The 27,919-nt window shown below is 45.8% G+C and overlaps 1 protein-coding gene across 3 annotated transcripts in view; it reads left to right on the top strand.

Annotated features, from left to right (window-relative positions):
* The window catches only part of ST6GAL1 (ST6 beta-galactoside alpha-2,6-sialyltransferase 1), a 51,600-nt gene extending 27,985 nt beyond the window's left edge, over positions 1 to 23,615 (top strand). For 2 of the 3 annotated variants that reach the window (XM_062005787.1, XM_062005786.1), the window contains 6 exons: positions 5,937 to 6,057; positions 6,981 to 7,661; positions 11,451 to 11,548; positions 16,665 to 16,766; positions 20,071 to 20,245; positions 22,149 to 23,615. In XM_062005787.1, coding sequence (XP_061861771.1) covers positions 7,031 to 7,661; positions 11,451 to 11,548; positions 16,665 to 16,766; positions 20,071 to 20,245; positions 22,149 to 22,390 — 1,248 coding nt within the window. In that variant the 5' untranslated portion in view covers positions 5,937 to 6,057; positions 6,981 to 7,030 and the 3' untranslated portion in view covers positions 22,391 to 23,615. Of the gene's footprint in view, positions 1 to 1,910; positions 2,039 to 5,936; positions 6,058 to 6,980; positions 7,662 to 11,450; positions 11,549 to 16,664; positions 16,767 to 20,070; positions 20,246 to 22,148 lie in introns of those variants that run through there. The other variant, XM_062005785.1, reaches the window with a different exon arrangement.
* Positions 23,616 to 27,919: the final 4,304 nt, after the last annotated feature.

Below are 27,919 nucleotides of genomic sequence, written 5' to 3' on the forward strand. Positions count from 1 at the left end.
TCATCTGAAATATAACCATCTTCCTCACATAAATGCTGCTTTTTCTCATTCTTCACGTAGAAATTCCTCATTTTTTTTGTTGTTCTTGGTGGCATTGGAAGGACTTACTTAAATGTATGGCTCAACAGATGTTTTATTTTCACAGCACAGTGATGTTTTGGAAAACCAACCCAAGAACTGCTAGAAGTGAGCCTTCCTGGTTTATATAGTTACAAAACTGAAATACACACAGTTGAATTAACGAATGAGGCTAAATGAAATACCAGAGAGATTGTCTGGAACTCAGCTCCAGAGGGACAGCTCTTTAGCTTGCACAAATGCATTATCACCTGGATGAAAAGTATACCTCCTTCATTTGCCAAATGGCATGATCAGAGTTTGATGAATACTATAGAGCCTCTCGATTTTAATCTTTTTTTCTCCTCAGGATAGGAATAGGAAATTTTAAGAGCAGACATGAATTCAAGGTTAGTCCTTGAATCCCAGTTTCTTTCTCTTCAGTTTCCTTGGGTATGTATTTTATTTTGAATGGAGGGATTCTTGCCCTACAACTGCATGTCTGTCTGCTTTAGATAGTCCCTTTTCGCACCCTTTCATGTGAGCTTGTTCTGTCTCTGCTACCAGCCACTGCTCTCTTCACAGGGGCTTTGCAGAGGGTGCTGAGTGGAGAAAAGAATTACTAACAAGAATGTACCAAAAAAGAATTAAAATAGGTGGTCAAAGAGTAAAATCTACATATGAAGGAGCATAAAAACATTTAAAAATGCACCAGAAAAAAGCTGGGACAATGTTTTTCTGCTTTGTGTTTAGGCATGGCACAGTTGTGACTACAGATATAAATGCATAAGGAAGGAAACCTGGAAAGAGATGTGAATGCTATGAGTTTAAATAAGAAATTCTTATCACATTACCCAAAAAAAGACTGAGGAACAACTTGCTGAAGCAAAAAGCTTTCGTACATATACCACAGGCAAGGAAACTGCATGTGAATGGTGGTGATGTATGAGCAGAAGGACCTAGAAGAGGCAGATGAGACCCCTACGTGTGCTCATCCCCAGGGGCTGCAGCTCTCATTGTTGAAAGTAAATTCAAGCTGTTATTTGACATAACTGCATTTCAGAGGGACTCTGGTGGGATCCATTGCTTCAGACCAGTAAACATAATAAAAAGTAACTAACAACTGTAGAATGTGTAAGAATTAAAGGAGAAGTCTCGTCATCTGTTTGCAGACATTTCCTCTTCTTGCATTTTCAGAAGTTACTGAAACCAGAGAGAGGGCAAGAGCAGCGTGCTTGATTTTTCAAGGCTTTGGGTGAGATTGCTCACCAAAAGCCTCAGGTAAAAAAAACCAAACCCTTAAGCTGTTGTGAGATGAGGAAGCTCCTGTTCTGGATTAGTGACAGCCTAGTGGGTAGGAAACCGAGTGGTCAGGTTTCACAACATCACAGGAGTCCCACAGGGATTTGCTGCAAGATCTCTGCCATTGAGCGGTGGTAAAGGATCTGCAAAGGAGAGGAGGAAGGGCTAGGTTATGGGCTTGGCTGGCTTTGTCTTCAGAGAGCTGCAGGGACTAGAGAAAACACTGAGCAGCTGCAGAGGGATCCAGCAGTCCTGGGTGGCCGAGCAGTGGAGTGTCAGAAAGCCTGAACTAGCAGGGGTGAGATAATGCTCTTCAGTCAGATTTTATTCCCATCCTCTGCCTTGTGCTGGGGACAACTCTGAGTGAGTCAGGCCCGCTTGCAAAATATCCTGAAGCCAATACTGCCAGCCTAGAGCTCAGGACTTAGTCAGGAAGGGAAATAGAAGTAGAGGAAGTTTTGGAAGGAGAACAAAGCAGCCCCATTGTTGTGTTGCTGCTGTGCCACGTGGGCTGAGCGTGTGCAGCTGGGGCGTCCCGGTGTGCAAGGGATGTTCATGGGCTGCCTGCTGTACCGGGGATGTGGAGCAAGAGAGCTGGAGATATGGAAAAGCTGCTGTGCAAGGGAGGATTTGAACTAGCAGGATTCAGCCTGGAGAAGCAACAAACGGGGAAATGAAGGTATTGGGAGAGGTGGGGCAAGCACAAGCGGCATGCAGAAAATGAAGGCAGAGGATTGCTGCCCCTGAGCTGGGGTTTTGGTGTGAAGCGAGGCAGAGGAGGGCTTGTCCTTGCAGTGGCACAATTCATTGCCTCGGGCAGTTGGGGAAATGTGAGTGGTTTCAAGAAGCAATTAAGCAAATATGCAGAGGATGGGCATTGGTACAGCTGATGACACAGCTTTTTGGAAGCTGTGTACATTTACTGGAAGAGAAATGAATTTGTTTTTATTTGTCTATACTTAAATGGTTTCTCTGTTTATCTGCTGTCAGTCACTCCTGGAAACAGGTAAGGGCTTGACAGGCTTGTTGTTTAATGAAGTGAAGCCACTATTGTTACCAGTTTTAGAGTAAATCTGCTGTGGTAACAAGTGGGCATTGCCTTGTGTTCTTTCCCAGGGCACTGCTGGCTGCAGCTCCCAGGGTGGACACCAGTGTCTGGGATGCAAGAGGAGGCAGGAGGTTCACACTCTTGTGTAGTTTGATAATTAAGACCTGAGTCCAGTGAAGTACTTGGACAAATAAGTATAAGAGTGTGTGGACAGGATATAATTCCCTGACTGCAGTAAAGTTACTGCATCACTCGCTTGTTCTACCCACAGGGGTTAATTTACCCCAGAGGACTCTGTGTGGGCTTAGCCTGCCAGCCAGCCAGCACTGCATCCTACAGCCACATCAGGCTCTAGCTTTCAGGTAGGCAGCAGCTATTTGTTTAAGTATTTTTATAGGTTTGAGGGATTTGGGTTTTGGCCCTTTCTTAGTACTTGTAGCTGTCACCTCATACTTTGTGTAGGTGATAAGTTTCCATCACCTCCAGAAGCACACATTTGTACTAAGTGCTGCAATACAGGATTGCACACATGTGACTTAGCTAAAGGTGTGGAAAGAGAGCTCTGCTGTGGGCTATCCTGCCTTGCCTGGAAGAGCAACTGCCTTCCCATTCAGCAGAAATGTTCAGTAGCAGAATGCTTGGAAGAGACCTCACGTTAGGACACTGCTTGTGCAAGTAAATTAAAATCAATCATGTGAAGTAGCAGTTATAATTGAACTGAACTGCAGTGAACCCCTGGTGAACAAAAGGTGTCTTGAAATGTTGTGACTCTGCTAAAATGTGCTTGTTTGCAGAACCTACTTTGCTGACTTAGAAATCAAAGCAAAATAACTGTTCACATTGCAGCAGTCATCAAAGGCAGGGATCATGTTGAGCTGAGTGCTGAAAGTGAGTTTTGCAGGTTCCTTTGTATGGCCTGGGGAGGAGAGGAGGTGTTGTGACTTGTTGGGTATCCTCTGTTTTACTGCCTTGGGAGGAATGTCCCAGCAGGATTGTGCAGTGGGCTGTAAGGTTTTGTTCCACCATGATGAACCTGCCACTCCTCTAGATATCCTAGCTGTGGGAAACAAAAGGTGACAGTACTGAGATGTGCCTGGTATCACACCTGGAAACCCATCAAGAGAGGCTTTGAAGTCAAAAGCATGGCAGAGCCCTCCAGGGCCCAGAGCCAAGAGCTCTGCTCTGCAGGGCAGCGAGGTGCCTGGGGCATGTTGTGTGGTGTGGAGGCTCTGTCCTGCTCATGCACAAGGTCTTGATTGGGTTTCCTGGAAGCCAGACTCTCAGCTTGTGTAAGGAAATACATTGTGAGTAAAGTCAGGTTGGGAGCTGCATGAAGAGGGAGTTGTCTCAGAGTTTTGTACTAAGCTGCCACTGGACAACTCTTATTTCAGTCTATCTCTTGATTTGGAAAACATTGCTGCCTAGGTGTGGTTTACCAGCAGAGCCTCTGCCAGTGTGGAGCTTGACTCAGCAATGCTTTCCTCTTTAGCAAATGGCTTTTGCAGTCTCCTGCCTTCGTGTGGCTCTTGCTGTCCCGGAGGGCACCAGGCAGACCCCGAGTGTGCTGCCCACCCCGAGTGTGCTGCCCACCCCAGCCTCCAGCTGCATGGGCACCGGGAGAGAGGCAGGGTGAGCATTTTCAGAGACCACAGCAGAAGAGGGACTTTGTAAACAGCACAGAGAACCCTGTGTTAACTCCTGGCACAAGAAAGTGCAGTGAGGTCCTGCACCTCCTCCTGACATCCCCCATTCCCCAGACTGCCTCACCTTTGTGTCTGAAACCATAGTGACCAAATAGACTCCACTATGCCTTACTAGCATTTGCATCTCAAATGGCAAGTGAGATGGTCTGTCAAGGCAGGGGAAAACACTTCATTAAACACTGGAATTACTTGTGCTTCTAGAATTTTAATTGTATTTTTCTTTGTTTATGGAGTGGGGATAGCAGAATGTTTACCCTTCAAGTAGCCTTCTCGGTGAGGAATCAGGATGAGTTCCTTAAGAGAGTTAAAAGAAAATACAAGTAGTCTGCATTACAATGCCTTAATAATTTAGTATTTATTCCTATGAACAGTAGCATTTGTAATTTAGCTTATGTGGCATTGTAGAGTTTCTGCAGAAGCAAGCTTCTTGAGTTGACACTGCGAAGTCTCTGATTCCCCAGAGGCTGTGCTGCCAGTCAGTGGGATCTCAATCGCTTGAGAGTTGAGCACAGAGGAACCTCATGAGGTTCAACAAGGGCAAGTGCAGAGTCCTAGGAAGGAGCAACCCCAGGCTGGGGATTGACCTGCTGGAGAGCAGCTCTGCAGAGACAGACCTGGGAGTGCTGATTGATAATGAACTGGCCATGAGCCAGCAACGTGCCCTCGTGGCCAAGAAGCCAATGGCAGCCTGGGATGCAGCAAGGAGAGTGTGGGCAGCAGGTCAAGGGAGGTTCTTCTGCCCTGCTGAGGCCTCATCTGGAGTCCTGTGTCCAGTTCTGGGCTCCTCAGCTCAAGAGGGACAGGGAACTGCTGGAGAGAGGCCAGTGCAGGGCCACCCAGATGATCAGGGGATGGAACATCTTTCATACAAGGAAAGGCTGCGGGAACTGGGCTGTTTAGTCTGGAGAAGAGGAGACTGAGGAGGGAGCTCATTAATATTTACCAATATCTAAATGCTGGATGTCAGGAGGTTGGGACATCCCTTTTTTCAATGGTGTCCAGCAACAGGACAAGGGGTGATGGGATGAAGCTGGAACACAAAAAAGTTCCATTTAAATATAAGAAAAAACTCCTTCAGTGTTTGAGTGAGGGAGCCCTGGCACAGGCTGCACAGGGAGGGTGTGGAGGCTCCTTCCTTGGAGCTCTTCAAGACCCACCTGGACGTGTTCCTGTGTGACCTGATCTAGGTGAACCTGCATCTGCAGGGGGGTTGGACTAGATGATCTCTAAAGGTCCCTTCCAAGCCCTACCATTATATGATTCTCCCTTTCTCTTGCTGTGTTTCCTTGAGTGAAGCTATAAAGTCTAAAACACATTTGTCTGTTTTTTAAGGTCTGTGGATCAAGATATATGTTGTAAAACATTTCATGCAACTCACTCCAAAAAAGCAGGGAGTCTTCTCTTCCATTGCATTTGAGAGTTTGTGAAATAACCAAGAGCAGTCAGTAAGATATTTCCCTAGGAAAAGTTTCTTTCCCTTGTTTGTTGTGTTAAGCATCAGCATTGGGCTTTTTGCTAGACTGTATTGTTGGCATATACACTGCTCAGAGCCTTCTCCACAGAGAAGCTGTTGGTCTGGTGGGAGTATGGAGCAGGCAGCCTGCAAACAGGTTACTGCTTTAGCTGAGACTAGATTTCAGACCAAAAAGTGAGATGCCTATTTTGAGTGGGTGTTTAAGCGTTTAAAAGGCTGATGTGTTGTTAACATGTTTGCTGCTGGCCCTTGCATGGTTGGGTAACAGCTTTTGTCTGAAGAAATACCTGCTCGTCCCCAGAACCACGAGATTCTTCTGTAACACAGTGGGTTTTTCCTCTTTTTTTTGCAGGTGTTTCTTGAGCTCATGAGTGTGTCACAGAACTGTTGTGTTTTCGGATATTCTGCTTAAACTCTCAGAAGAAAATCAACCAAAAATGACCTGAGGTGGAGACCTGCTGCTTTATCCCCAGGTAGTGGATCTGCATGTGTCTGTCTCCTGAAGAGCTCTGAGATGCTTGGTGTCTCTATACTGCTGCTGTGACCTCGGACACCTCCCAGAGCAGCCACCCTCCTATCTTCTGTGGTTTAATGTGCTGCTCACCAGGTGTTTACACCTTAGCAATACGTTCCCTACGCCATCCCCTTGTGCTGCCAAGGTTGAGCTGCCTTTTGGACACTCCTGCTGCATCCTTTTTATGACAGACAGTACTGTACAGCAATATCTGGCTTTGCTTTCTTCAGGGTTAACATACCTTGAGTAATGTTTATCAAAGTGCATTTATGAGCCTAAATGTACTGTGGCTCCCAGCAGCAGTTTAGTGAGGCTGCACCTTGGGAGTGCCCTCAGCCCACTGCAGGCTTGAGGAGTTTCCTCTGAAGTCACTGTGTCAGTACAAGGCTGAGGAAACTCCCACTATTCATGAGCTCACATAGTTTTTATTTCAACAGTTACATGCCTCATTATGTGCTTATTTTACAGTTCATGGCTATGATCAAGTAGAAGCTCAGTTCTGGAAACGCTGGTGGGGACATATTGGCTGGCTGAGATGGGAGGTGAAGGAAAGAGGAGTCCTGCCCTGTCACTAGTGTGACAGTGGGTGTGTTAAGCTTGCCTGTCACTTGTGGAAGGGGATAGAAAAGAGGTTTGAGTGGCCTCAGATCACTGTTAAATAGCATGCAATAGCTAGTAGCCAGCTCAAGTCTCACCATTTGATGTTTGAGGTGGTGGACTTTGAAATAAGAGCTTCAAAAACTGCCTGAGATTTTAAAATTACCCCAGTGTTACCCCTCTCCCCCCCTCATTGCCTACACACTGATGTTTAAAGCTAGATATAGATATATATATGCATGCCTGTGCCTGCAGTCCTGACTGAGATGTATTCCTCTCTCCCAGGAGCACCGTCCTGCCCTGTGTTCGTGTTCCATTTGGATGCACCATACACTATGGTTCACGTCAATGTACTGAAAAAATCCATGTGTGTTCTTGTGGTGATACTGCTAGCACTGACAGTTTGCCTGTGGAGAGAGACAAGAAAAAGCTACTATCTTCCTTTCAAGACTGAGAAGAATGATTTGCACGTTCATAGGACTTCAGAAAACTGGAACCTGCTTAAATCACAGGGCCTTTTCCACGAAGCAGCCAGTGAATTGGGTCAGGTACCCAAAACGTGGTTTGGTGCCTCTGACAAAGTAAAAGACAACACCTCTGGAACAGCTGAGAAGTCAAAAAAAGCAGCAGACTCTGTGAAGGTATGGGATAAGGACAGTTCATCCAGAAATCTCATACCCAGGCTGCAGAAGGTCAGAAAAAACTACCTGTCCATGAACAAGTACAATGTGACTTACATCGGGAAGAGGAATGCTGCTAAAGTCAGCCCAGAGAGGCTGCTCTGCCAGCTACGGGACAGGGTGAATGTGATCATGATCCAAGGCTCAGATCATCCTTTTAATAGCCCCAAATGGCAGCAATACCTACCTGGGAAAAGCCTCAATGAAACAGTGGGCCGCCTGGGCCGCTGTGCTGTCGTGTCCTCAGCGGGGTCTCTGAAATCATCTCATCTGGGACAAGAGATAGGTTGGTATCTTTCTGCTAGCATAAAGTCAAATAGCATTGTCTTATAGGAGAAGTATAAAAGAATAGTAGTAGAATAGAATAGAAGTAACCTGCTGTCATGCTCTTATCAATAAGTGTCTGTTGTGGTCACAAAGGTGTTGAAGATAAGTTGAAATATTGTCCTTCAACTTGTTCTAAAGTTAGTGAATATTCCAGCCTAAGAGGAGATAGGAGTCATGATGAGATACTCTGTGAGTGTACACACCACATGCTGTGAGCTGGTTTTTATGACAGCCTAGATAACAGTGCCTGTGAGCCTCATTGGGCAGACTGAAGCAGGCAAGCCCCAAGTGGGAGCGCTGGGTTGAGCTGATGTGACATAGTTCTGTTCCAGCTAATCCTTTCAATTTGCATGAATGTGTTGTCATCACTAGAAGGTTCCACTAATAACAGATACCAGAGAGGTCTTGCTTCCTCAAGCATTTGTTTCTTTAGAGGGTTTGGTGTGGATTGAGTAATACCAATGTACTCATTGCACAGTCAATGGTCAGAATGTCATTTCATTCAGAAAGACTTCTTCAGAGAAGAACTAAAAGCAAACACTAAAGGGGGAAGAACCCACTGGACACAGCCCTGAGCATTCCACTGTAGTTGAGCCAGTGTTGAGCAGAGGGGTGGGCACAGGCAGTCTTCAGAGGTCCCTTCCAACCTCAGTGATGCTGTAATTCTTGCTCATGGCTTTACAGAAGTGACACTGCTTCGTTCTGAACCAGAGGGCAGTGGCTGAGTTTGGGTGGCCCAGAAGACCATGGAAAAACTTTTTCAGGGCTTTGTTTTATCAGTTCTTCAGACAAAGGTTGGTGGTGCTTTTCAAAGTTATATCTGGCCATATTTGGCTGAAGTTAGTGCATTGATTAATAAACACTGAAGCATTTTTCTTGTACCATGGATTGTAAAGAAGTGTGTTTTCATACCAAAGCATTTTATGTCTCTAAGAAAGCAGCATACAGGTAAAAACAGCTCACCAGCCTTCAACTAGGGATTCTGTGCCTGGCAGAAAATTCTCCTGTGTCTGCAGTTCCCTCAGCATTCTTCATTAATTGTTGTTTGAGGCTCAGTTAAGATTCACACTTTGCTCAACTGCTGCTTCACTGCAGGAGTTTTAAAGCCTAGGAGCTTCCTCTCTGCTTTGCAGACTTTGGTGCATTCATTAGCTGTCTATTCCATCACTCCCTTTGGCCTGCACTGATGTGCAAGTAGCCTTCAACCTCTGAAACAAGCAGATGGGTAACATCTAATATGTTCTTCATGGACAATTTGGGCAAAGCCTTCAGAATCATAGTCCCTGGATGCTCACATGGGGGTGAGGGTTTTGTACTGGTACTTGCTCAGAAGTTCTCCCCTAAACTCCTTGGTACTGCACAGGGCAGGTGGGCAGGCACTAGAATGAGGTTGAACAGTCTGAAGTGTGTTGAAATGCTATGAAGGATGCAATGAGAGGATAGTGGTGGTGTGAACCAGGGCAGTGTTGCCTCCTGGTAATTGGTTATTGGAGTTGGTTGATGAAATTGTTTCCATCTATTGAGAGTGTTTGAGGCCAGATGCATCAAGACTTGGGAAGCCACTTCTGGCTTTTTTGAGTACCTACCTGTCTTGGCTTCTCTAGGTGCATCTTGAAGCTCAACAGCTAAAGGTTTGCATGTAAGTGACCTTCTGTTGAGCACTCTCCTCTGACACAGCTGGCTTGTGCCCAAGGATATGTTTGTTAGGCTCCAGCACACCGACAAAACTGCTCCCTTCCTCTGGAAGGAGACCTTCTCAAGAGCTGAGGGTGGTGTTTATGGAGTGTTGCAATGCAGTTCATGCAAGTACTGGATTCAGTCTTGGAGCAGCTAAGAAGTGTGATGGGCTGTGCTCTGGCTGCAGCACAGCTGAAAGGACATCAGATGTGGAAAGCCATTGTGTTGTTCTTAGAGCCCACCTCTGAGCCTGTTCCCAAAACTGAAGCACCAGTTTATTCCAGATCACAAGGGATGGATGCCAGAAGGGGTGAATGCCATTAACCCTTGCTGATTTCCCTGGCTTGCATTCCTCACCCCTGAGACACAGATTTTAACCTTTCAGGTCAAGCAGTCGTCTCTGCTAGGGATTCTGCAGAGTTTTGGGCACTTGCAGCCTTGAGCTGGGCAGGGTCAATATTGGAGGATTCTGGAGTATTCCTTGTACTGATGTACAGACTTTTTCCCCAGTTTTGACCTGACATATTTCCATGTAGGAAAAGCTGTGTTTTTGTTAGAGGAAAGTGCCAAAAGGGTACTAAATGCAACAGGCTTAAACCAAAGCATTTGGGTAGATGAACACAACATATTGCTGAATTATTATTATTACAGGAAGTACTTGTCCTGAGTAATCACATTAAGAGATCAAATGAGCAATTAGTCAATGGAAGGTAGGCTGGCAGAGCAGAACAGGGAAACACTTGTAAACAAGGAGCCCGTTTCTTGCTGGGCTTTTGGTCTTATTGGAGGTTATGAATTGCCAGGGAAAAATCTGATAGAGGAAATACTGAGTGCAACACAACCACTTGGAGACAAGAGGGCTTCAGGGAGACAGCCACTCTGCCTGTTTAATCATTGAACACCCTTTAAAATGCCAATTTAGGACATTAAAGTGTTTGCTGTCTGGCTGAAGATCTGTGCAGACATTATAACCCTATACTGCATTGATGCAAGGTATGAAGTAGAGTTGAGGGTCTGCAGTGGTAACTGCAGAGCTACTTCTCAGCAAGGATGTGGGTTTTTCTCCTTTCTGGGTTTTGCATGTTGCTTTAAATAAGAGCCACTTGTCTATGAAAATAAAGGAGCTGAGAAACTAGTCTTTGGTACCAGCAATTACATTGCTTATGAGAACACCCCTGCTTTTGAGAAAATGATCTCAAAAAGACGCAGTTCTGGGCCAGACAAACCCATCTGCCCTGGCTGGGGTCTCAGCAGTTCCCAACAGAAGCTGCTGTGAGCTGTGGCCATGTGGCCTCAGCATGAAGGCAGGGAAGCTGGTACTGCTCCTCTAACTCAACACTGCTGGTTATCACCTGGAAGGTTTCCTATCCAACCCCAGCCAGTAGGCAGGGAGAAGCCGAGGTGCCAGGCTGACATGCACAAACACCCTCTGTGCCACCCTCTGGCTCTGGCATTAGAGCAGTGTGGATGGCTGTGCTAAGGCAGAGGAGGGTGCTGGAGGAATGCTATGCTATCTTGACATGATGTCAGCAGAGGAGAACGTAATGAATCCCAAGGCATGTAACAAGCCATGCCTGGCAAATGCACAGCAGTGGTTTTGATTCTGTATCATGGGAGGTACGCTGGCAGGATGAAGTCAGCTTCACTAGGGTTGTTCCACATGTTACTCAGCCTGGTCAGCCTTCAGGCTGCAAAAGAGGACACTGGTTCACCATTATCTCCTAGTCCTTAGTTTGCAACCACACACGTGGTAAATTAATTGTAAATCAGTCTATCTGATGGTAAAGTGTTTGGAAGGAAAAAGAGGGAGAAGGAGAGAGATGCTGTGCCCCTCCATGCAGAGCAAGTGCTCAGGCTGCTCTGTCAGTGGACTGTAGTTTAAAACAAAGTGGATTATTAAAAGTGTATTGACTAACAACTTGTGCAGAATGTGTCTTGGTACTAGTTCTGTGGAAAGCCGGGGACTAGACAGAGTGTATTAGAAACACAGGTGAATAACCTATTACATGTCTCTTGTGTCACTCAAAAGCTAGTTGTTAGCTCACAGGCTTTCACTCTGTTTTGCTTTCAGACAGCCACGATGCTGTCTTGCGATTCAACGGGGCTCCTGTCAAGGGGTTTCAAGAAGATGTGGGTCAAAAGACAACAATTCGTCTCGTGAACTCACAGGTACGTCCGAGCGTGTGTCAAACGGGTGAAGCCTGGCAGCGCTGTGCGCTTCCCCCTGGGGCTGCAGCAGGCTGCAGTCCATCATCCATGGGCCTTCTGGGTTCATCTGCTGCTCAGAGGTCTTTAAACTGAACTCGGGGGAAATACGGCTTCCCATCTGGTTGCTCCTGCTGGCAAATAGCTGTAGGATAGGAACGTCTGTCCCTGTAATGGGGAGCAGTTGGTACATCTGGGATAAATGCAGTGAGACTGGCGTGTGCTAGTGAACCTGCAGTGGTCTGCTTGTGATTTACAGCTGGCACAAGGTAATGTGATTTTTGCCTTGGCTCACAGCCTGTGTGTTAGTACAGGAAGGTCAGCTGCACGCTCGCTGCTGCACTTGGGGAGCGGGGGCAGGAATGACACCGCAGCCTGGCTGATGTCGCTCAGCAAACTGAGCTGTGCCGGGGGAGGAGCTGGGACTGAGTTGTTGCAGAGCATGTCAGAAAGTACTTTAATGCAAGGCATTGCTTACCAAGTTAAATTTCCCCTGACTCTGAGAGCTCTTTCTAGGTATGAGACTGTCCCTCTGCTGATTTTCTTTGAACTTCAGAGGCTTTGAAGCAGAGTCTCAGTGGTTAGGACTATGTCTAGCAATATCTTAGCAAAGTTAGTATGCCACCCATTCAGGAGCAGACTGAGACCCACAACAGAGACTGTCACTGCCCTAGGTACACCTCAGAGAATATTTGCACCCCACTTCCATACAACTGCTACCCTTCGTGTTGGCCTGGTTTTGGGTGGGAAGGGGTTTTCAAGCGTAGACATGCAGAGAGAAGAAATCACAGCATTGTGTGCTGGTGAGGGAATGAAGTGGGACAGTAAAATACTGGACAGGCCAAGAGTCATGGAATTAAAGTTCTGGTGCAGCATTGCAGCACAGAATGCCAACACCATCTCACCCAGGAAGAAGAGGAGGCTGTAGGCACGTGAAGACTGAAGGAGGGGGTGGGAGAGAGATGGGGGACTGAAGCGTAGCTTTTGTACTCCAGTATTGGAAAGGCAGTTTCCTTTCTGCACTCCAAAGCTAAGATTTATAGGCCTGGTGTTTTCTCTTCTCCTCTTTTGTGAGGAGTCCATGGGTGCTGCCATATAACAAGGTTTAAAGTTTCTCAAAGCAGTAGCAGGATCTTGGCCATCCTCTTCAAAAGCAAGATGTGGAGCTAGCTTGTAAGCAGTTTCCCTGCTTCATTTTGTGTATCTTTTCAATGATGTTCTTGCCTCTTGTGTAAATGCTGTCACTACCTCTTTCTGCTCTTGGGTCTCACCTTCTCCCTTTGCTGCTCTGCTCTGTTCTGCTGCTTGCTGTGTCCTGATTCCCTTGTGTTAAACCACCACTCAGATGTTGGACAGCTTGTCCTTTCTGAACCAATTTGTTTCCAGCAGACATATCTGGCTGCTGATGTTTTTCTTCCTCTGACTGTTAGGCTTCTCTTCTATGTGTGTTTTTGTGATATCAGATAGGTGTTTCCACTTAAGAAAACATTCTCTGGATAATGTGCAATTGCCAAACTTAGAGCACTGTGAAGTCATTTACCAGCAAAAGCTTGTAGGTGGCCTGTGTGATTATCTGTGTGGTTATCTGCACAGAAAGGAGGGTAACTGTGATTGTACAGCTATAATGTAGTAGTAAAAACTCACCATGTAGATGCTCTTATTTTGAACTAAGTATAGTTATGGCTATGTCATTATAGTGCTTCTCATCTCCATGCAGATCAGGCTGCAGCTGTGGGTGACAGTTTTCATCTGCCATCATTCCCTCTGAACAGAGATAGCAGCTTAGGAAACTTCAATTACAGGGAGAGAAAAATTGCTGCAGTTTTTAGAGGCTAAAGCTTACTCAAAATGCTGAACTGGGCAAAAGATGCTCTCCCTGTGAACAGTGCAGGAGCCACTCTTCTGGAGTTTCTAAGTTGAGCAGCTCTAATTGCAGCCCGTTGCCTTCAGGGATCCCTGGGCTGGCAGACTGGTTTTCTTCTGTGTTTTTGTTTTCACTGTTAATGGTCCAGTGCTGTTCTAGTCATGGCAACATAATTTTACTTGTTAATGAGGCTGCCCAGTGGTGTTTTGTTTTCAGCTTGCCTTGCTGAGAGCTCTGGCTGGACAAGTTATTATTTGGTCTTGTTCTGGGTTTGGCTGTTTTATGTTGTAAGTGATCCCTGAGAGTAGAGATGGGATTGTGTCTTGGCTGATCTTATTTTTTGGCTCTTACTGGTGGTCAATCTTCAGTCCACTCCCAAAATGAAGAAAATGGGATTTCTTGAATGAAATCTGTAGAAACTGGTGCACACTGAGTAGTACCCACAGTGTCATGTGTGCCATGTGGTGCTGGGCACACTCCATATGGCAGCCCCGTGGCACTAAGTTGCTTCGTGTTTTAAGATATTTTCCTGTAATTTGCTGACTGGTCTCCAGCACTTACCTGTCAGAGGCATAGTTTTAACAGTAGTGGGGTATCTTGTGCATCTGTGTGAACAGGGAAAGATTAATAGACTGGTACTGGCAGGAGAGAGGGAAATTTGAGATCTAAAGGGTGGGTGTCAGGAGGCTGGGACATCCCTTTTTTCTATAGTAGATAGTAACAGGACAAGGGGTGATGGGATGAAGCTGCAACACAAACAGTTCCACTTAAATATAAGAAGAAACTGTTTGAGTGTTTGAGTGAGGGAGCCCTGGCACAGGCTGCCCAGGGAGGGTGCGGAGGCTCCTTCCTTGGAGGGCTTCAAGACCCACCTGGACACGTTCCTGTGTGACCTGATCTAGGTGACCCTGCTTCTGCAGGGGGGTTGGACTGGATGATCTCTAAAGGTCCCTTCCAACCCCACCATTCTGTGATTCTGTGATCCTGAGAATAGGTTTGTAGGCCACAAGCTTGGTGCTTGTTCTAAAGAAAGAAATTCTTCAACATTGTCCTGCTTATTTTCTTAGACCTTCATGAGTTCATCACTACTGCCCTTAACAGCCTATTTTCCTGCAGCCTTGCACGAGGCATCAATTTTCCCTGGGAAAGCAGTCACATCTTGCAAAAATGAGGGCTGAAGAGTGTGCAGGGGGAGTGCCAGTGTTATTGTGTAGGACACATCTCCTTTCTGCAGAGCTGACCAAGGAGCAGAGTACTTTGTTCCTCTCAGCCCTTGTTTATAGCTCTTGGCTGACTTTTCCCTGTCAAGGAGAGCGTTCTCTGCTTTGGCTGCATTGGCTGTTATTGCCATTAAGGAATCTGCAGGGAGGAAGGGGAAGGAGATAGCATGTCAGTGGAATGGAATAAGATTGTGATGGGAGAGGAGAGCATGTTTACATTACAGAGAATTGACTGCAGTGCCTGGAGAGAAGGAACTCGTTTTGATATGGTCAAAAATATACCAGGAGGGTAGGGACTGTATTAGTAAGACACTTGCTAAACAATGAATTGGCTAAAGGACAAATTAACTGGGCAATCAATAGATGGACTAACTAATTAGGATCCAAAAGCTGGGCAAGATGCTGCAGTGTAAATGAATTGGAAAAGAATTGCTGTTAAACAGAACAAATAGGCACTAAAGGTATCTGAAGAGCCAGGTTCCTCCAGGTTAAGTGACCACTAGGTAACAAGTGGTGCCAAGAAGCAGCTCTGGTGTCACGAAGGAAACAGCAAACACAGCCGAGGCTGTGCTCCCCACCTGGGTTCTTTGTGTGCCTCTGCCAACTGACGTGGCTTTGCTTTGCTGACCTTTGCTTTCTGTGCTGCTCAGTATCTCTTGAATCCTCCTTTCATGTGTTTCACATCAGCAAAGTTCCTGAAGTCTAGCCTTTAAATAGAAACAATGGAATGAAAGCGAAGGGCCTGTGTTCGCTGCCCTGCTCCTGTCCTGCCGCAGGGCTCTGGACCGCTCCTGCATGGCCAAGGGGCCGGCCAGTGCCAGCTCTGTGCCCTCTTCTTGCCCCTGCCTCTGGCCATCACAGACTAGAGGCAGAAGTTCACATCTCCAGCCTACAAGTGGCCTGGATATCTTAGCTGCTGCAAGGGAATGAAACCAGGCAGTACAGGTGGTCAGGGCCAAAGCCAATCCCGCAGAGTTAAGAACAGATGCAAGGAAACCCTTTTTGCTTTTGGAATAACTTCTGTCTGGGCTGGCCAGAGCAGCCTTGTGCTCTGGTATTGCAGACAGCCAGGATACTCAAAGATAAATAGGCATGCTCTTAATTAGATCCACGAAGCAAATCAGGACAAGTGGGAGATGATTTTTATGGTGATGCTTTTCTAAGCAGATGTTTACAAGCTGTGTCTTCTACAGGTTTGCCCTTGGGTGGGGAGGACAGGTCAGTCACTGTCTTGTTTGGTTCTGACTGCTTTTAGCTGCAGACCTGAGTTACCCTCAAGTGTGACAAGCTGTGGTGGCCTTGGACCACCTGGTTTTGTTCATTTGGGGAAGGCATCTAATGGAGCAGTCGCTCGCCACCCATACTGCCTCTAGCCCGTGTGCTTTGGGGTGCTTGCTTTCTCATTGCTGCTCTCACAAGGTTGAAACCTCCCTTCCCTGAGTTGCAGCATGCTGCTCTGGAGAGGCAAGGTGGGCTCAGTGCAGGGCAGCAGCAGCTGGAGGTGCCACAGTCTCTTGTCTCACACCAGTGGTCTCAGCGCCCAGCCCTGGCTGCCTGAGTTCATACTGCTCAGGAGAAACCACCCACAGGCAGACTTTTTTTGCTTCAGTTGAAGGTTCATGTTGAAGCCAACAGTGTGTTTGCATTTAGACTCTTCCTAGATTGGCCTGGCACCTGAAGTTCCCACCTGCATCTGGTAGTTGTAGCGATGGTATCCATCATGCAAGCTGCTCACCCTGCAGGTCCTTTCTGTATTTTATGATTGAAGATGGATAGAGAAAACCTTGTGAAGTGTCCTGGTGGTTTTCCTTGTGGTGCTCCACTGAGTCCTGTGCTGCTAGATAGGACCAGGGCAGCACTGGGGTTTGTGTCCTTGCTGGCAAGCAGTGGGGCATGCAGGGTGGTTATGTCTGTAGTCAGGTGTGTGTTACTGCTTGGCTGCCTGCTAATTCTGACAGCACACTGTATGTTCTTCTATTCCCTCTTGTTATTCAAGCTTGTAACTGTTGAGGAGCAGCAGTTCCTGAAGGAAGCACTATATAACACTGGAATCTTGATTGTCTGGGATCCAGCACCGTATCATGCAGAAATTCAGGAGGTAAGGCTGACTTTTCTATAAGTGACATCAGATTCATGTGCTTTGAAGTGCATGTTTACCCACTTTTTCCTACTGTGAGCAGTCACTCATTTTAAGGCCATTCTCCTTTATCTCTTTGTTGTCATGGGTATATCTGTGTGTACTTCTAAGAAGATCTTGTGCATAGGTGCTCCTATGGAAACACTTGCCTGTTCCTAATCCCTCTGAAGGGCCTCAGGCCAAGTATAATGGGTCACCACCTTCACTTTGCAATGGGCTGATGCTGCAGGGAGGAGGTCACTAGTGACTGCAGCAGTCATCATCCCACCAGTTGCTTTAAGATTTGCAGACGGTTGGTGTTTGGATATTTCAAGCACCAGTCTGACATGAGATGATGCATTATAAACAGACTGGGAAACCCTCTGAAGATCTCAGCATATGCCTCCTCTGTGTCAACCAGCACTTTTTGAGTACAAAAGAGTGCTATTTGATAAGTGATGAGCTTTGGAGGTTCGGTGGAAGCAGATAGGAGTGAATAGTCGATTTTTAAATGTTATGTCTGTAACTGAGAGGTCTTTGCATTCCTTCCCCTGGACAGCATTCATATTTTCTCACTGATGTTTATTTTCATGTCTAGTCCCACACCTCCAGGAGACATGAGGGTATGTGTATGGTGTGTTTAAGAGTTAGTAAAGCTAGGATGGGATATTTTTATAATGGAAAAAAAAGATCTTGAAATGACTTTAGGATAACATTAATGCTTCCTAACTGTTTTTACTAAAAGGGTAAGTTTTAGGATGCAAATCCACTTACCTGCAGAAGGTATATTACAGATTGGGTTAATGCTAGCATCCATTCATTTTAGTTGTGTTTAGGTACATGTGTGTGTGTATATGTATCACAGAATGGGAGGGGCTGGAAGGGACCTCTAAAGATCATCTAGTCCAACCCCCCTGCTAAAGCAGGTTCACCTAGCTCAGGTCACACAGGATCGTGTCCAGGCTGGTCTTGAAGACCATCAAGGAAGGAGCCTCCACACCCTCCCTGGGCAGCCTGTGCCAGGGCTCCCTCACTGAAACAGTAATAGGGTTTGTACTCCAGTGTGAAGAGGTGTCAGGGTCTGTGACATTTAAGGCAGAGTTCTCAATGTTGTCTGCTATTGGGAGGTGCAGAATAAAATGATACAAGATGCTTATCATTGATCTCAATTTATGGTCTTTCAGTGAGATTGGGTTTTCCCTGCTCTATTCCCTGAGTCAAGTCACCACAGTGACTCAAAGGGCAGATGAGGTGGTGGGGACAGTAAGTGAGTGTGTCTAGCTGTGGCAGGCAGGACCTTTTGGTTCACTTGTCCTCATTTGCTGTTGGTTACAGGAAAGAGTGGGCTGATTACTAAGACAGACTAGCTGTCTCTTTTCCAGGTTAAGTGAAGGTGGCCTGTCCAACTGTGTCACGTCCAGTTTTACTTGTGATACGACACATCATATGGATCAGGATGGGATTCCATAGTGCTGCTTCCACAGCCATTGGGTGGGACTTGGCCTTCACAGCTGGGTGGATTGATTTAAAAGGAAATAAAAGCAGTGTACACTAAAAGCAAAGGGACTTAAAATCTACCATACATAAAACAAAGGGGCAATGCAAACGACAAAGAATACCACAGAAAACTACAATAAAACTACAAAACAATAGAAACAATTCAGTTGTAAGGATCACACTGCCTTTTGGCCAGACTTGCAAACATGTGTCTTATTGGACAAATGTTTGGCAGCTCTTTCTTGCTGGGAAGCGAAGAGACCTAATTCAGTACATAGTTCAAAGTTACCTTCAAACCACTTGCCTCAAGACCCCAAAGGAAAACCTGCCAATTTAACTGTTGAGGCATTGGTCAGTTCTTTAATTTGGTACTTGAGGTGTTTCCTCAGCTGCCTCTTTAAGAGTAGCTGCCTTGCTTTCAAATCTGATTGTTACATCCACCACCCGCGCTGTCTGATCTTTGACGAAAACCAGATCGGGTGTAAATAATTCATTGTTGTCGTCCCTCATCAGTGGCTCTTGGAAAACAAGCCAATTGCACTTTTTAGCTGCTTCTATAAGAACTTCACAAATGATGTCTTTTGATTCTGGCTTCTTGGACTGATGGGCAGAAGCCAATGATATGGGTGGTGGATTCAATTTCAGAACTGCAGTGCCTACAGGTTTTACTGAGGCTGTCTTGTCTACCCCTCGTGGGATACACATTGCCCTGAGTTGTAGGGCACTTACTGTTTTCTTTTGAGGAATGCTTCTATTATTTCCAATCCAATATTATCCCCCTCAAAATTACTAATACCCTGCCCCTGGGATTGCAGTTTGATCCATTTTTAAACTCTTGTTTTCTCCAGTTACACGGTTTAGGAAAATAACCGTTCAACGCAGGTCTTTCCCATTCTGTATAGCCACCTAGATCACTCCCCTCTTCAGACATAACCAAGAGTGACTGCAGTTCCCAGATGCATGGAATCTTATCCCTGTCCCCTGCAGCTGTAACCCATCATTTGGAGCACTCTTTCTCGAGATTTGCATTTCTTGCAGTAGACCTTACGGCTTCACCGGGAGCCTGCGCTGTTCTGTGCAACCTTCTGGCTTGTGTGCTGGGAGTTAATGCAGTTAACCTGGCTGTGCCCAAGCCCCCATCCCTGGTTGGAGCACATAACTCATGTGCTGGGGGGGAGATGTAAGCACACTTGACAGAAGTTGGAGTTGCCAAGTGAAGCATTTCTACGTTTGTGGCTTTTGCATTAGATTGGCCTGCCGGGTGTATCACTCCAGGGATGGCGTAACCTTTCTAGATGGTGACTTCTTGGCATGGTTTTAACAGTGCCTTGTCTATCAGCTCTAACCATTTGTTCATGTTCAATAGTAGCTCTGGTTTAGATAGACCAGACCATGGGTTGATTTGTAGACCCAAGTATTTCTCAGAGTCACCAGGTGCAATTGGCTTTAAGGGGGTTTTATTAATGACCCGAGAATTAGTCATTGATGGTATAGGAGCCTTTAGTAGGTTTTATAAAAAAACCCATGACATTTTTCCCCCTCTATTTTGAGACCTGTAAGATCACAAAAGCTCTCCAAGATCTTAATATTTCTATCCATTCCATCCCAAGAACTACTCAGCAAAACCAAATCATCTGCAAAAGCCATGGTGTTATGTTCTTATCACGGTGTGGGTAGCCACACTTGCTGTTTTCCAGCTTACACAGTAGAGGATCCAGAGCTAAATTTCCTGTTGGTTACAGGAAAGAGTGGACTAGAAAAAGTCTAACTTCTTGTTTCTGTTCTGCAGTGGTACAGAAAACCAGACTACAACTTTTTTGAAAGCTATAAATTGTACCGCAGTGCGCATCCAGAGCAGCCCTTCTATATCCTGAACCCAAAAATGCAGTGGCAGCTCTGGGATATTCTGCAGGAGAATTCCCTGGAGCACATTCAGCCTAATCCACCGTCTTCAGGAATGCTTGGTAAGATAATTGCCCTCTAAACTTCTTCATTTTGCAGACAGGACCTCTCCAGGATGCCATTTTTCAAGGACAATTACAGATTTATAGTGCTTATCAGAGTTGCTGTTACAGTGTTTATCTTATGCCAAAATTTAAGCTTCCTGTCTTTAAAGTAGCAGCTCAGCTGTGTTAAAGTGCTTTGCAGCAGACATGGCCTGGATCCAATTGGAAAATGAGAGCAGATTGTAACATTGAGAAGGTCTCTATGAACTTCTAGGTTCTAGCACCGGAGCAGTTTCCATGAGGTGTGAGAGGAAGGATATGGCTTCTGTGGGCTCAGATCTTGTCAGACAAATCTGGTTAGTGCAGATGAAATCTAAGTGCTTGCCTGTTTATACTTTCCATATATAAATATGAGGGGAAAATGAATATATATGTGCAAAACCATCTCTAGCTAAAGACTTCCTGAGGAGCCAGGGCTGGTCAGACTGAGCAGTTGCCCTGAAGATTTCAGCATTCTAATGTCTTGTTTGCCAGCATGCTAAACCCAGCCTCTTGGCAAAGGGGGCTCATTCTACATTGTGCTGTTGCAAAGCTTTTCCTTCTTATTGGAGAGCAAATTTCATGACCAGCTGAATAAGAAGAAGTGAACTTTTCTGGGGGTTCACATGTATTTGAAATCATAGGCTAGACCTATGGTCGTGTTTGCTAGGTGGATGTTCAACTGCTGTGCTTCAGACCCTCCTCTGCTCATGTCACAGCTCCCATCTCTGCTGGCACCCTCTGCCTCTGTGTAGAGTCATTTCTTATTTTTCCCAGTTAAATGTCTGATTTTTCTTCCACAACCTTGCTCTTGTGCAACATGTTTTCCATCACTGCTGGCATATTGATCATGCTGTTACATAGCTGTTCTGCACATGACTTCAGCAGCAGGGTTGTTAACCAGAGTGCTGGAAGGCAGGCACTGGGCCACATCAAACAGCACGTTCCTCTGTGGCTTAACTGTGGCCCAAGTTACTCGCTTTGTAAAACAAGTCACCTCGCCACAGACAAGTTCCAGTTTGCAGCTCTAGGTTTCCTGGAAGACCTAAGTAGGAATGAAAATTGTCATTTGAAAAGGTAGATAAAAATGTGCTATAAATGCACCTTAGTTAACTTCATGGCTGAGCTCTAATGTAATGTGAACTGGGTTCCTCTCCCGTGCATCATCCCTGACATCTCAGACACCACATGAGTTTTCTGCTATGTTTTAGTCTATGATACCATTTATAATACATTTCCCTAGTATATTCTTGCTGTTTCTTGTACTTGAAAGAAAAGGAGCCAATAGCTATGGCTGACTTCTGACATGGCCAGAAAGTTGACAGATGTGTGCCCAGCACTGCTGTGAATGTGAAGTGCTTTGTGCCCCTGTCAGAAGCAGCAGGAGGGCAGCACTGCTCTGCTGAGGGGGAGCCTGAAGAGCAGAGTTTTCTCACTGTGGTGTCCTTTCTAAGCACAGTCCCTTTCGTATCCCCTGTGTTCACAAGAGGCAGGTGAGGAAGAGGTGAAGGTCTTGTCGCTGCTTACCCAAGCAGGTTTGTGATGGGCTCTTTGGATCACCTGATTTTAGTGCACAGTTGGCAGACACCCAAGTTTCTATGAAGGTCAAAGAGAATGGAAGCACTCTTACAAATTGTCCTTTTGGCATGGCTGTTGCTGTAAACAATCTGCTGTAATCAAGTCAATCATGTGCTTTGCAAGAGAGGGCTTTGGAAAGCAGCCCCATCTGGCCAGACTTGTCTTTCCCCCCCTCTCATCTGAACACTGAAAAAGAAAGCCCTTTCCCTTGGAGCTGGAAGCTCCTTGCTGACTGCCTGTCTCACTGGGATGCTTAATCACTTCTCTGCCTTGACATGGGGCTCTGCTTTCTTTCCTTCCCTAGGCATCGTGATTATGATGACGCTCTGCGATGAAGTGGACGTGTATGAATTCCTCCCTTCCAAACGGCAGACGGACATTTGCCACTACTACCAGAAGTTTCACGACCGTGCCTGTACCATGGGAGCTTATCACCCCCTCCTGTTTGAGAAGAACCTGGTGAAGCATATAAACCAGGGCACAGACGAGGACATCTATACTCGCGGGAAAGTCACTTTGCCTGGCTTCCGAAACGTGCATTGCTAGCAAATCATTTCTTGGTGTGTTTCAGGATTTTTCTTGACTGTTAAAGCACTTTTTTAAAATCAGGGTTGTCAGATTTGTTCAGTCCAAGCACTGGTGTGTTTTGACAGCTCTTCCACGTTGCAACACTTGCTCTTAGGACTTGGTTGCCTAAACTTCTCCCAGCTGCAAGGCGGTGTTGATACACTGTGGTACCTCCACTCCCCATCTACATGAGCCACTGCAATACATTTCCTCCTGATGAAGCCAGGCTCATGCAGAAGGTGGATATCTCTGTCTTCATCTCATCCAATGGCAGTGTGGGAGGTGCAGGTGATGCTTTCTAAGCAGAGGTTGCACAAGTCAGGATCAGATGCCAAGGATAGTTTGGTTTGCTTCAAAGGGCTTACGGCAGCCAAAAACTGTTGAGAAATAAGAAAAATCATATAAAGCTTGTTCCTGTGGGTTTGGGAGCTCTTTGGAGCAGGGATGATTTGTGGAAACACTGTCAAAGCCGTGCTCTGATAAGCTAAACTAGTCCAAAATATTTGATTTTATGAATGATTCATGAAAGAGCCATGACAACCTCCTGTCAAATCCTACGACTTCTGACAATATTCCAGTGGCATTTTTGGCAAAGGAAGAGGGAGGCAGTTCACAATTCAGTGATTCTTGCAAGACTTTTGAATCTTTTAACTTTTTTAATGGCTTAAAATAAATTTTAGTGAACAGTTTGCTTCTCCAGCACAGTGCTGTGCTTGGTACAGAAGAAGACTCATTTCAGAACCGTTTTGTGGAAGATGTTCTGAGGGCACAAGTGGGAGGACTCAGTGTAAATCAGTACCTCTTTCCATCTCTCTGCTGGTCTACCTTTGCAGCTGTTGGCCAGTTACTTGCTGGCCCATCCCCAGTAGCAGAAATACCACCTAGCTGCTGCTAGATAAGTTCTCTGTGAGCCAACTGAGATGATCTCTCAGCTGCTGTGTGCTTTTTCTGGATGGATGGGGAGTGGATGTGTCGCTTCATGAGCGGTGGGAAGGGAGAGTGTTCTCTGCTCCTCGTGGTGAAACACAGGCAGAATTGAGGAGGGTGTATTTTTTCTTCTCAAGGAGACTGTCCTGTGACAGCATGGTGGGAGCAGTAGCTCTGCATTGTGTGTGTATCAGTGAGAACATCTCCCTGGTCTTCCGTACTGAAGTGTTTGGTGATGTCTGTAAGGAAAGCTTTTTCTTCTCCTGTTTTGAATAAATCCTGTGAAGTCATTGTCCCTTTCTTGCCTTGGTGAAACCAATGTGAACATTGCTCTGTTGCCCTGGGCACTTGTACCAGCCTTGCAGCAGCACGGGAGGGGGGAGGTGGGAGGGAGATGCTCACCTGCTTGTCTCAGTAAGCCTGCAGCTCTTGCCCCGTCTTGTTGAGAGGGCTGCTGTGGAGCAGAGCTGGCCTTCTGCACACCCATCTGTTGGGATGGATTGGATCAAGGAGTGTATTGTATGTCCTGTCATATATATTTGTAAAAAACATGCCTTGTCCTTATATTACCTTATACTGCTGTTTGGGAGAGCTGTAGCAAACCTCTCTCCATCTCCACTGTTAGTAGTAGTCCTACCCCTGGCCCTTGAATCAAGGAGTTGCCTGCCACAAAGATTTACTTCCTTAGTATGTCTCTAGTTGAGATTCTAATAGCTTCTCCTATTTCCCCCCCACTATGCTGTCTCATTTGCTATTTTCCCCCACCCTCCCTGTTGTGGAGACAGGCATGGGCAGTATATAGCCACATATACTGATAGATGGTACCTTACTGCAGAGAATTAAGCACAGCCCCAGGAAGCAACCACAGTCTGCCTGCAGGTCTCTGCAGTGCTCATGCAAGAGGACACAACATCACACAGGCTGCCCAAGCTCCCTAGAGCCCTCTGTTACTTTACAGGCAATAGCATTGCACTGGGCATGAAATTGCAAACTGTACAAACAGTTTTAGCTACACCCAACATGTGATTCATTAACAATCTAAACAGAGCTTCACAGGAATTATGGCAGAGCTTAAAATAGGCCAGTGTTAACCTTCTTTTTTTGTCTCTTTTTGTCTGCATAGATTCAAATCTAATATAAATTGCAAGTGATGACAAGTCTGGTATTTATAAGAGCCAAAGAAATTAGTGGGCAGCAATACCCAGACTGGAACAAAAGCCTTATCCCTCCTGCAGTCTCTGTTTCCAGAGTGTGAACAGCTTTCTATACATGAGGATAGTGGGAAGAGGGCAACACTGCCCTTTCCAATTGGTCACTAAAGGGCTAAGTACAGGGAAAGATGCTCCATAATGATATGGGAAAGGTGTGGGGGAAAGTCAGCAAGTCTGGGGAGGTGGAGGGTGAATGGGCTATTTCAGGTTTGTGTGTAGGAAAGATCTCTTGATTGTGGTGTTATTTCTGTTTCTGAATATTGCTTAGAAACACTCTTAGCTGTAACTTCTTGACTCCCCTGCAGTATAAACCAATCTATAGCACTCTCAGAAGCTACAGTCTTTGAAGGACTGAAATGAAGGGGAAAGGGAAATCCTGGAAGGCAATAGCGACTGTGTCTGAATTTCAGAGTGACAGCACCCCTGAGTTGTCTTGGTTTCAAGTTTAAACATTGCATTATACATTGCATTATCCAGTCTTCCACCTATTTCTATGGCTGTGATGGTTAACTGGCAAAAAGTATATTTTAGTGTGACAGTGGGTGGGTTGATGAGCACTGTCCAGATGTCTTACTTCCAAGTGTGGGCTCTTGGGAGCTCATGCTGGGCCTTGTTTGCCATTTTGAAAGCCTGGCTGATCCAGATTTTAAAAATAGCTTTAAAGACCTGGAGTTCCAAAACCAGAGACAGTTCTGGAGCAAATCTCAGATCCCAACCTTTGGTAAGACTTGTGGTAATCAAATACTATCATGCATATAGACAAGATAGTAGAAACTTCTTTGTGATGTGAAGCTATTAGGGAGTGAAAAAGGTTTTCTCCACACTATGCTCATCTTACAAAAAAGTCTAATCTTAAATGTATGGAAATCATTTCTCCCTCTTTAGGTGTCCTGGAGAGCCAGGGGCAGGGGTCTGGAGAGGTTATCAGGTAAGAGGGGAGCCCAGAGTATATTAGCATGGCTGTCAGGGACTCAGGGGTGGACAAGGAAATGTTTGGGCAATGTAAAAGCAATGACAATGTGGTACTGGCAGAGGAACACTGTGCTTCATTGTCTTTGAAGGAGAGCTTTCATTGTGGGCTGACAAAACTGCCTGGGGGTGTTTTGTTGTTGTTTTGCTTTCACAAAAGAAAAGTCCCAGAAATTCAAATTGTATACACCTGAGTCAACACACCCTCCCTCACCTCCCTGGGAAGGAGAGAGTGGTTAAGTGGGAACTAGATCTGACAAGGCACTAGTGTATCAACAGTGATGGCTGGCACTCCAGCCACATAGCCCTGTCTTCCTTGCATGCACCCAACTGAAGATGCAGGTATAAGCAAGATTGCTTATTCTTCTCCTTTGTGTACCATGAAGTCTGATGCTCTTGCCAAGCTCTGTAGATGTTTGTTTTCACATGTCTCTTAGCACCTCACTCATGTGTCTTTTAAAATACCTCCTCAGGCAGCCTGTGCCAGTGTTTAACAACCCTCTTAGTGTTTAACAACCCCCTTAGTTCTTCCTAATTGCCAATGTAAACCTCCCTTGGTGCATCTTGAGCCCATTTCCTTTTTTCCTATCCCTCAGTACTTGGGAGAAGAAACCAACTCCCACCTGACTACAACCTCCTTTCAGGCAGCTGTAGAGAGTGCTCACGTCCCCCTTCAGCCTCCTCTTCTGCACACTAAAACCCCAATTCCCTCAGCCATTTCTCATAAGACCTGTTCTCCAGACCCTTCACCAGCTTAATTGCCCATCTCTGGACACATTCCAGCATATCAATGCCCTTCTTGTAGTAAGTTAGAAGGTCTTTTCCTAGCTGCCAGTTCAAGGTTATTTGTATGGGCTGAGTGAATTGGGACTCAAGCTGAAAAGTGTGAAGGAAATGATGAAGAAAACTTCTTTGTTAGGACTAAGATGATCAAGGCAGTTTTAACAAGAAGCAAATTAAGCAAGTAGGACTGTCTGCAATGGCTCCAGAGACATCAGGCATGTGGAGTGCTTTTTCTGCCCCATTGTTTCAAGACTTTCATAGTCTTGATTGAGAAGCCTTGAAGCTTGAGCTCTCTTTGAGAAAGATTGACCTGTCTTTGAGCTCATCTCACATGTTGGGTGAGCCATTGCCTCTGAGCTTCCATATTGAGCTTGTGTCCAGATCTGAGCTGGGTAGTGGCTCTTGGTCTGAACAGTTTAGGTTGTGCCACCAAGTAGAGGTGACACAGCTGTAACCAGGAGTGGCTGCTTTGCGTGTCATCATCTGACCGCAAGGATCGGTGAGGAGTGCCACTAAAACTACACAGAATGGGTATATGTCCATAGACAAAGCCTATGCAGTTATTGTTGGATTGGCTTCTCATTGACCCTGCCCAAGCTCTGCTGGGACATGGGTGTTGGTTGGGTTTGGCTGGGTGGATGCCCTGTGCAGCCCACATTACAACAATGCCAATCTCTGAGTTTGTCTTCCCACAGATCCGAAACTCAAAGACGTTCCCTCTGTGCCAGGCCAATAAAACTGAGTCCTCCCTAGCAGTGTCACTCAAGGAAAGAGGAGGTGATCTCTGCAGATCAGTTCTCAAGATATGTAAAGCAAATGAGGGCAGAATGACTGAATATAGGTGGGTTTGGGGTACATAAGGACACCTGCAGCTGGAAGCTGGGTGTTGGTGAGAGTGTTGGGCTCCAGGTTTCATGGTAAAAGTTTCATCCACCTCTGCAAACCAGTTCCTTGCCTCCTGCCTATGGGCACCCAAACTGGTGCCCTGTAGGAATTCTCAGTTACTGTTTTAATGTTATGCTTTCATTTAGTAATGAAATAGAATGACTGTACTATAATACAGCATTGTCATATGTGGCAGAGAGTGGGAAAAAACACACATAGCCTTGGTGCTATGTGTGGCCAAGGAAGTGGTATGTCAGTAAACCAGCTGTTTCACACTGTGTGCTATAGAAGGAATAATACAGGAAATGACTTTAAATTAATTAATGTTTAGTTCTCTTACAGAGCTACAATATTAAAGTGAAGCTTATACTGCCCTCTGGCTCCCTTTCTGACTGACCCCTGTCACCCTGAACATGTGAAGGGTCGTTTTGTGTTTCATGGTCCCTGCAGGCACCTGAGGACTCATATCCTGTGGCTGGCCTGTGCTTCACCAAGCTGCACCTTTCCCTGCCCTCAGAAGTCTCTGGGGAGTTGGAAAGGGATGGTTGAGCTTGTGAGTGCTTTTCTTCTTCATGACACCTGTATGTATGTAGTGGTCTAATCCTGTCATCCTTCGCTATCCATTCTATACTGTGAGCAGATGGTTGCTGTAGAGTTGTGTTTGATATTTTCATAGCCTTATTTGGTAACCTTCCAGCGTGAGCAATAAAGCATCTTGGGAAAAGCTGATACA

This window comes from Colius striatus, chromosome 12, assembly GCF_028858725.1.
Source record: "Colius striatus isolate bColStr4 chromosome 12, bColStr4.1.hap1, whole genome shotgun sequence".
NCBI classification, from domain to species: Eukaryota; Metazoa; Chordata; class Aves; order Coliiformes; family Coliidae; genus Colius; species Colius striatus.